Raw genomic sequence first — 10,172 nt, forward strand, 5'->3', positions numbered from 1 at the left:
TTTATTGAGACTTTTATGTGCTTGGTGGAGTCATTTGCAATAAAATTGTTATATAATTTGGCAAAGGTTCAGTGATATATCACAGCGATCAACAGAGAATATTAGACGTTTGTTCCCTGAATTTCTTAACAATAATATCAAAAAAGTCTCATTTTCACCAATAATATTGGTAATATTTTCGCACTAATATCATACTTTAATATCATTTTGAAGAATTAAATCCATTGGCTATTCAGGGTAAAAGGTGCTTTTCTATCTTTAACAAAAGACTTGGCAGAGCTCTTCCGTGGGAGAAAGACAGCAGAATTTGTGCCAGTAAACCACAACACACACAAACAACAGCCACACAAAAGATCCACCAATAATATGCCAGATCATTATCTATTGCTGCATTAGCACTGCTGTCTGTTAATGTTTTAGCGAGAGGCACTTTACCCACAGATAACCTGCATGCGTCCCAGTTATGTATCATAACGCCATCTGTTTGATCAGCCTAGGGTGTTTTTTCTCTCTCTGTTTGTACTAAGCAAGTGAATCAGTTAAGTCTGAAGTTCACAGTGAAGCAGCCGGTGCGCTTCTTTCAGAGCATTAGCTGCGGCCAGCTTCATCCAAACAAAATGGGTGTCCTTTTTGGATTATACATCTTGGGGATTATATTCACAGCCATTCTTTTACTCCTTTTAGCATCTACTACATATCATCCACTTAAAAATTATATAGGAAAATGGAACGAAATGAGACCAATTCCAGGAATGCCGGGCGCTTATCCAATCATTGGCAATGCACTGCAGTTTAAAACCAATGCAGGCGGTAAGAGACTGTTCTTTTTGAGTAGCATCAACTCTTAATTAACAACGATCATTTAACACTGCAATTTTATAAGAGTGTGTTTCTGTTGAAGATTTTTTCAACCAGATTATTGAGGGCACAAATGAAAACAGACACCTTCCTCTAGCAAAGGTGTGGGTGGGTCCAGTCCCCTTTCTGATCTTGTATCACGCAGAGAATATTGAGGTGCCTGTTACGGAAATGTTATCCTTTCCATTTACTGTATAATTTTCCTCACAGTTTCCAGTTCATTCTCAAACCTATGTTTTCCCATCAGGTGGTCCTCAGTAATTCTAGACACCTAGACAAGTCATTCGCATACAGGTTCCTGCACCCCTGGCTCGGCACAGGCCTGCTCACCAGGTAGGCCTACGGTGGGTTTACCACCAGTTTTTATGAAAACAGTCTGTTTACAGTCTGTTGTAATGCACACTGTTAACATAATACATGATTTGTAGAAGTATTATGTAGATGAATAGGGTAAATTCAGTTAAATAGTTTCTTCCATCTTAATATAGTTTAATAATAGACAAACTGTAAGCAAGCCATTCATTTGTAGACTAATTTTACCCAACATGTGTAAACACTGTGACTTTGTTTATTTGAGCATCTAACCAGCTTGACACAGCAATAGTGGCTTAACCAATTGAGTGAGTTTGGGGCGGGATCTCTTTCTTCGACCAATTGTAGATGAGGGGAGTGTTTGGAAAAGAAATCATGGTTAAAGGCAGGTGCATAAACCCAAAATGAAAAATAAATAAATAAAGTATTTAAAAATATATATTTATTTTGTTATTTCAGTACTTTCTGAGGGTTTTTATATTTATGTACTGTACAGTATTTGGCAGACTAAGAAATGTACACTGCATTAAAGGTGTAAATCAGTTCATGCATGTGCATTTGCATCTTGCATATCGGCATACTTGTGTTTGAGCTTCAGAAAACCACAACAAACAAAAAAATTACATTTAATTAAAAAAAAAATCTAAAATATAGTTTTGTGAAAAACAAATGTAAAACAAAAAACACTTGTTAAATACATTCCTATGTTATTATGGTTATATTTATGCTTATATGTTGAGCAGTATTAATGTTAAAGGTTTATTGTTTTACCTGAATAAATGAGTGTCCAGAACAATAATCATCATACCCAGAATTTTAACATAATGTTTAATGCTAGGTGATGCTAGAAATGATACCACGCTTAATATTTAACAAGTTTTAAGAGTACTGCTGTCTTGTATCTCTCTGTTATCTTAAAAAAGCTGCAGTCCTGTCCTTCAAAGGTCATAACATTTAAAGTCAAACTAAACTTTATTTCACATACGGTAGAGGACCACCTGCCAAACCGGCAGATCTCATATCTCATATTCAAAAGCAGCTTGCATCAAGCACTGCAAACAAAGTCTATCAAAAGCACAGTAGTTTATAATCAGCCACGCTGGATGGTCACTGACCATCTGTCCAAATGCAGCAGAGTCCAGAAACACCGAAATTGAATATAAAATGATCTCCATGTTCACTTTACAGTAGTGAAGCTATGTTGAGGTCACAGACTTGACTCTTCCCAACTTTTCTTCCAACAGCACAGGGGAGAAGTGGCGTAACCGGCGGAAAATGCTGACTCCAACCTTCCACTTCTCCATCCTCTCTGACTTCCTAGAGATGATGAATGAACAAACCGATATTTTGATTCAAATGATGCAGAAGCACATAGACGGAGAGCCATTCAACTGCTTTAGCTACATAACATTATGTGCTTTGGACATCATATGTGGTACAGTACATTCAGTCTTTCCATATAGTGTGATAGCACAATATGGGGTTTTGCTGTTTGCATGTACATGCATGCTAATGTAAAAGGCCTTATGCTTATTGTTTAGTTATAATAACTATTGATGATACATGGGATGTGTGTGTTGGCAACAGAAACTGCAATGGGAAAGAAGATCTATGCTCAGAGCAATTCTGACTCTGAATATGTGCAAAGTGTCTATAAGTAAGTAGTGTACTTCAGTGGTAGAGCATATGTTCTTGCTAATAAATAGAGATATGTTGTTCTCTCTGACAGTGTTTATATTCCTCCCGCAGAATGAGTGACATCATCACCAAGAGACAGAGAGCACCATGGCTGTGGCCAGATTGGATCTACAACATGTTAGAGGAAGGCAAAGAACATTCCAGAAGACTGAGAATTCTTCACTCCTTCACTGCAAGTGTGAGTGATCAGCGTTATTATTTATAGGGTGGATTCAAGTAAATTGGGACACTTTTTGCCTTTGAGATGACTAGGAAAAAATAATTCAATTATCCTGAATTAACCCTACACTACTGTAGAATTTATTCATATTTTGAATTAGCTTTTATTTTTATATTTTCTGTATTAATTTTAGTTTTAGTAATTGTGTTATGTGCTTTTGTCATTTTTATTAGTTTTAAATATTTATATTTGTATATATATATATTTTTTTTTGCTATTTAGCTTTATTTTTATTTGAGTTTAGTTTGTCATTTTAGAAATTAAATCAAATTTATTTCAGCATTGTTTCAACTGACAAAAAATATTTTTTGAAAATTATTATATTTAACAATAACACACAATGTAGTGTCAAGATAAGGTTGCTTCAGGAAAATTAAGTGATTTATTTCTGTTCTGTATCACACACACTTTCCAAAAAAAAGACAGATGGCCGTCAAATACAAGCCTCCAGATCATTCTTACAGAATTTTCTGTGTTTTCCTGAAGGTCATCAAGGAAAGATCGAAGTCCATGAGCTCTGAACCTGATAGTGATTCTGACCAGGGGCCGAGGAAAAGACAGGCCTTCCTAGATATGCTGTTAAAAACTACTTATGAGGATGGAGAGAATTTGAGTCATGAGGACATTCAGGAGGAAGTGGACACCTTCATGTTTGAGGTACAAATAAAACTACCAAAGGAAACTCTGTCAAGACAGAAGATTGTTTGAAGAACCGTTCTCTTTGACAGGGTCATGATACCACTGCAGCTTCAGTGAACTGGGCTTTACATCTGATTGGCTCCCATCCTGAGGTCCTGAAGGCAGTGCAGGCAGAACTACAGGAAGTGTTCGGTATATAGGTCTTTCATTGAGCGTAATGCTTACCTACCATGTGTTCTTAATAAAACAATTTGTTCTGCTCAGTAGTCAAGAAAGCATCTAGATGCTTGTGAATGTTTTCTAACAACCTCGTTTACTGTAGAGCTCAGCTGCGTCTCCTGCATTCTGATTGGCAGGTTCGTCAGACCGCCACGTGGGGGTTGAGGACCTGAAAAAGCTGCGCTACCTGGAGTGTGTCATCAAGGAGAGTCTGCGGATCTTCCCCTCCGTGCCTCTGTTTGCACGCAGCATCTGCGAAAGCTGTCAGATCAGTAGGTGGCAGCAGTTTGTTACCTTGCCAAACAGTGCTACGAGATCAAAGATCTGCACTTTTTGTGCCACTCTCATTATTTGCATCTCAGCATAACGGCAGATGTCAGAGCTTCTATTTCCATCTCCCATTTGCAAATATGAAGCAACCTGAGTGTTTATTTCTACTCAGAGCTAAGCTTTTTATTCACGCCAAAGCAGCTGGATGGAAAACGGCAACTTTTTAGGATGGAAAGTGTTGCAAAACGCAATAAACACATCCGTTTATCAATTATTTATTAAAGCTTTGTTCTGTCTCCCACACAGCGGTATAGTTTGGCGTGTGCTGAATCCTGTTTAACAGTTAAAACTCTGTGACATGAATAACATAATTGAAAGACTGCTGTTGTTGTGTTGCTCGGTTGCAGATGGGTTTAAAGTCCCAAAAGGAGTGAATGCTGTTATCATACCATATGCTCTTCACCGGGACCCGCGCTACTTCCCAGAACCTGAGGAATTTCGACCGGAAAGGTTTCTGCCAGAGAACAGCAAAGGGAGGCATCCATATGCGTACATCCCTTTTTCTGCAGGGCCAAGAAACTGCATCGGTAAGAAAAAGAGCAGAATGATAACAAAAAGATTTTAGTGGCTTATAATAGAAATTATAATGCTGAATTCTATCCAGTATAATATGAATTATTGTGAAAAGGAACACATTTCTGTTTTGGTGTTGATAAAGTAACCCTTACTGATGGGTTGTGGGGGTACATAAGACAAAAAAGTTGGGAATCACAGCCTAATGCTAAAACTGTACCATACCACATTGTATTAGATGGGCCATATGTATAAAGATGGGAATCATAAAGAATTTAACGATTATGCTGATTTAAGTCTCACAATTAGTTTAAAGTTGTATGTTTTTTATTAATTAAAAAATGGTTCATAAGAGTCATTTGTTCAGGAATCACACTACAATACAGTTGGTGCATTCATGCATTTGATTCACTAAAAAACAATTCACTAGAGACATTTGTTTGGGAATCAGACTATACTAGCTGCGTGCTTCGTGTTTGATTCACTAAAAAGAACCAACTCAATGGAGACATTATTGGGAATTGGACTGCGCTGTGTGCGCACGATATGTTTGATTTACTAAAAAGACCCGACTCACTAGAGTAATTTGTTTGGAAATCAGACTGTACTGGTTGTGTGCTATGTGTTTGATTCACTAAAAAGAACCGATTCACTAGAGACATTTGATTGGGAATTGGACTACACTGGCTGCGCGCGATGTGTTTGATTCAATTAAATGAAACAGCTCCTTAGAGTCATTTGCTCTGTAATCAGACTGCACATGTTGAGCCTGTTTCCCATTGTAGATACAGTAGCGTCATTCGGTTCTGGTAGTTTTTTTTTTTTTTCTTTTAAATGGAACCAGTTCTTGGTTTCCAACCCTTGTCATATGATATCCTCAGAACTTGTAAGGCAGAGGTGTCCAAATCTATACCTGGAAGGCCACCGTCCTGCAGAGTTTAGCTCCATCCCTAATTAAACACACCTGAACCAGCTAATCAGTGTTTTCAGACTAACTAGAAACAAAGCCATTAGCCAAAAAATTGTGACGGCTAATGTTAACGCTGCCACTTTGGCGGTACGCAGGGAAGGAGACCAGAGGCCGTTTTTTAAATAGATCTCAATGGAGAAGTTTCACTACATAGAATAAACAGCTTTTTTGAGGAAACAGCTTGTCATTTAATGAATCGACAGCATATCGGCTAATCTTCAACTTGTTTTTTATTAAATAGTAGTTTTCGATTGAACTATTTTTAGAGTTTACACCGAAAAAAATGCCAATTTTCTATGAGAACATTAATAAAGACCCTCGTATCTCCCAATAATAAGACCATCTCTGCTAGAAACTTCTAGGCAATTGTTTTTGAGCTGGTTGGAGCTAAAACCTGCAGGATTTTGGCCCTATGGGTGCAGGATTGGACACACAGAATGTGTTTATCCATTCTATTGTGCTACTTGTTCATTGTTTTTCTATATGAACACACTAGATGGACGTGTTTGAATGTTGAGCTCACGTCTTTTGCAGCATCTCGCACATGACACACATTTTAAAAACACATTGCTCAAGTTAAAGAAGTTAAATGTGTCTCGAAAACTTACATCAATAGTGCAGTTTCTCTTTCTATTATACATATATTCAAGAGTCAATCCACGTATTTAGCATGGATAGTTAAAAGAGAGATGCAGTGTACTTATAATCTCTTTGGGCCTCTGTCCCACCTCTGAATAAAACAGATTGTTTCACAGCGAGTGGTGCTCGCAGGTTCAGGTCACTGGCCACACACTAGAAGAAGCTTCTAACAAAACATAGCTTTGAAGATTTATTATTTCAGCACTCGACTCATCTCCACTGCCTTCCAGGAATGAAAGCTCCAAATAAGAGCATTTAGAAATGTACTTCATGAACTTCCCCATCTCTTAGTCTTGTTGCCATTCTGAGACCTTATTCTCTCTTTCCCACTTTCTCTTTGTCTGTGCATGTGTGGCTCCAGGCCAGCGCTTCGCCATGATGGAGGAGAAGGTAGTTCTTGCTACGATCTTGCGTCACTTTGACATAGAGGCGTGTCAGAGCCGTGAGGAACTGCGGCCTCTGGGGGAACTCGTTCTGCGTCCTGAAAAAGGCATTTGGATTAAACTACAAAGAAGAACCAAATAACTCTCACCACCATTAAAACTTAAGGTAGCTTTAGTACTCACATCACTGACATGCTAGAGTTGTTGTGCTGCTAGTTATGAGCCGATTCACATACAACTTGCTAACTTCTTTTGCATTGTCTGTTCTGATTTTATGGGGAAATGCGTGGAATGATGGTAAAAGGAGAGCTGAGCGTATCAGGTTCTTATCGGTAGCTGAAGGCGTAATCAAATTAGTCAAAATATCATATAAACAAACACCCAAGTGGAGGCAGAAGTTTGTGAATGACAGGTGGTCAGATTCTGCAGAATTTTCATAAGAGTTCTGATTCCATGTGGACCTAGTTATAAGTTAGAAATAATGTACACCCAGCTGCTCAATGGCACAAAATAAGCCAAAATAGGGTGATCAGTTTATTGATGACCCCAACACAGCTACTTACCGTATAAATGTACATAATATATATTTCGGTTGAAATAATTTTATCATGTGAGAGGAAAGAGACAGTAGAGTATTTTACATTAAACTAGCACAGTAAGTGTGACAATTGAAAATTGTAGAGTTTAGTGGTCATTCGATTCATATATTTAACCACAGAACATCATAATATACTGATCAGAATCAAGTCTGTAAATCAACTCAATGTGAGGCAAAACTATTTTAGCACTTTCACACTATTGTTTTTACTTTATGATATTGAAACAAATATGTAGTGTAGATATTTTATAAATCTAACAATATGAATCTGTATATGCCTTTTTTCTGTTTTGCTGAATGCATGATCAATAAACAAAAAAAAAAGTAATTCAGTTTGTACTTAAATGCTAAGCTTACACATATATGACTACTTAACTTTAATGGGTAATTACGGGAAAAAAAGAGAATGTACAGAATTGATCATTTCATTTCACAAGAGGACCAGCTACTGCTACTATGGCACTACCTAATGAGTAAGACTGGATAACACTGGGAAACGTACCGTTCTACTTGGAACAGGGACGTTACGGAAGCTCCTCGTCCTCCCTGACGTTGCACAGCAACTGTGCAAGAAGGCTCACTGGGGGAAACGCATACTTGTGAAGGCCCCGCGGCCAGCTGTGTGCCAGTGTGTCCGTGCCGAGTGTTCCCTCGGCCAGGGAGAAGAACAACTGGCAGTGAGAGGTTTCTGGAGAGGCAAACAGGTCTCCCTGAGCGGCTCCGAAACGTCTCCAAACCAGCTGGACCGTCTGGGGATGGAGTCGCCATTCTCCCGGGAGCGCAGCTCGGGACAGCTTGTCGGCTGCCCGGTTGAGCAGCCCAGGAATGTGAACAGCACGAAGCGACCTCAGATGCTTCTGACTCCAGAGGAGGAGGTGGCGGGCGAGTTGCGACAAGCGACGGGAGCGCAGACCACCTTGTCGGTTGATGTACGCAACGGTCGCTGTGTTGTCCGTGCGGACTAGTACATGCTTGCCTTGTAAGCGCCCTTTGAGACGGCTCAGGGCAAGGTGCACTGCCAGCAACTCGAGGCAGTTGATGTGCCAGTGCAGTTGGGGCCCCGTCCAAACCCCTGACACTGCAAGCCCGTTGTACGTGCCGCGTTGCCACGCCCACCTCGGGACTCGTAAATGATTCCCTTTGAGCTAAATTGACCTGTTTCCCTTACACCAAGTCCAGACTTTTGAACAGTAATGTAGTTTAGATGATTGGAGAAGATTCACTAAGTACTTAAAGTTGCAACCAGAGTTGCAGTATTTCTCAAATTCACAGATCTGTTGCAGAAATGCCAAGTAATAAAGCAAATGGCACTTAAAACCCTCAAGGCTCTCCATTATTAGTCAGCTCAAATCGCTGGATGAAAACAAACCTTTGGCATAATTATTTTCAGACTAAACTGTGTCTGCACATCCAGATGTACCATCCTCACCTTATTCAAATACACACTTTGAATATAAGTAACATCTTAAATCGAACTGACATCCATCATGGTGGAATGTCTAGAGGCTTTCGTTTAGTGGAAATGTTTTCGTTAATTAAAAGGGAAATTTAAGTCTCGGTGTGTATTTTGTCCCAGTCAACAAAACACTTTCAAAAGAAGCTCAAAGTGATTTTCATCAAAAGCTCAATTTAGCTCAGAAATGGTCAAATGGGTACAACATACCATACCTTTGATATTAATTGGGGCAATACTTTTAATTTGTTTGTTTATCTGGAGCATGAGCAACGACCAAATCATTCTATTTGTTTTTGGGGAGATTTGGCTAATTATAAGAATTTGCAAGAGTAAGTTTCTCAGTTCTCCGTCTCTGATGTCCAGTACTGAATATCTTTCATTAAGCATTACTTCACAGCTTTCCTTTTGATGCAGTTCAGATTCTACAAGCCGTCACCGGTAGAATTCTACTATTGTTCTGAGCAGAAGTTGCTCATCTTTTTTGAACCTGTTCTGTCTGCTCATTTGGGGCTGATGGGTGATAAGGAGCAGGGCTCCTCCACAGAGAGGCAGTAGTGCTCTGAGCAGTGCTGGTGAGAGGACACCATACACCGTCAGACTGATGGGAAAATAAGCTGACCCTGCCAAGCCCCAAACCGCTACTGCAACTTCACTGAAAACAAATCAAGAAAAAAATCTAATTTGATGCAAAGAGTATGGCACAAACTCCTAGTTAAAACTGATGTTAAAGGCATTTTTCTCCTATCACTGAGATGAGTGGAAATAATTATGTAAATTTACTAGCTGCTTAAAGTGATTTAAAAAAAAAAAAACATTCTACTAGTACTAGTACTAGAGTGTTATACTGTCGGTGAAAATGTGCATGCATGCTTTAGAGATGAGCGATTTCAAAGAGGTTTACATTCCGTCTGTGTTATTAGATCTGTGTCACTCCTCCCTCAGAAAGCAGGAAATCATTTACAGGTTGACCGCAGTCTTGAATCTCACGCATGCAAGCTCTCCGACTTGAACCCAGCATGTGGTCACCACTCTGATCACACCTGAATAAAAAAAAATGCATTTTTGTAGGCTAGAGATCGAGAGAGGAACACTGATGTCCAAAAGTCTGAAACAACTATTTTTTTTTTTATTTGAAATTATATCATCAGCAACAAACTGAGTGAAAAATTTAGCTAAAATGACATTTATAAAATGTCATGTAGAAACGGTTCTATATTTGATCTTGTACGTGTGATTTGTACGCACAGAAAATGTATGAACGCCTCTCTTTCAGATTTGAAATTTATAAATCGCAAATGTGCGCACCTGAATGGTTTCAGATCGCTGCTTTGTAAACG

At 39.0% G+C, this 10,172-nt stretch overlaps 1 protein-coding gene across 1 annotated transcript; it reads left to right on the forward strand.

Annotated features, from left to right (window-relative positions):
- Window positions 1-454: 454 nt before the first annotated feature.
- On the forward strand, window positions 455-7,595 carry cyp4v2b (cytochrome P450, family 4, subfamily V, member 2b). Its single transcript, XM_016462682.1, has 11 exons — window positions 455-810; window positions 902-1,014; window positions 1,106-1,191; window positions 2,415-2,605; window positions 2,758-2,827; window positions 2,920-3,046; window positions 3,575-3,745; window positions 3,817-3,919; window positions 4,084-4,218; window positions 4,624-4,803; window positions 6,760-7,595. Exons 1-11 carry the CDS (start codon window positions 618-620, stop codon window positions 6,921-6,923), a joined length of 1,533 nt encoding a protein of 510 aa, XP_016318168.1. The 5' UTR covers window positions 455-617; the 3' UTR covers window positions 6,924-7,595.
- Window positions 7,596-10,172: the final 2,577 nt, after the last annotated feature.

This window comes from Sinocyclocheilus anshuiensis, unplaced genomic scaffold, assembly GCF_001515605.1.
Source record: "Sinocyclocheilus anshuiensis isolate Anshui unplaced genomic scaffold, SAMN03320099.WGS_v1.1 scaffold640, whole genome shotgun sequence".
NCBI classification, from domain to species: domain Eukaryota; kingdom Metazoa; phylum Chordata; class Actinopteri; order Cypriniformes; family Cyprinidae; genus Sinocyclocheilus; species Sinocyclocheilus anshuiensis.

Excerpts from the sequence above, each read along its gene's own strand:
- cyp4v2b (XM_016462682.1), top strand. The coding sequence starts at position 618 with ATGGGTGTCCTTTTTGGATTATACATCTTGGGGATTATATTCACAGCC. Across the intron at positions 2,606-2,757 it reads TGCTTTGGACATCATATGTG|AAACTGCAATGGGAAAGAAG; the intron begins GTACAGTACATT and ends TGTTGGCAACAG. Across the intron at positions 3,047-3,574 it reads TTCACTCCTTCACTGCAAGT|GTCATCAAGGAAAGATCGAA; the intron begins GTGAGTGATCAG and ends GTTTTCCTGAAG.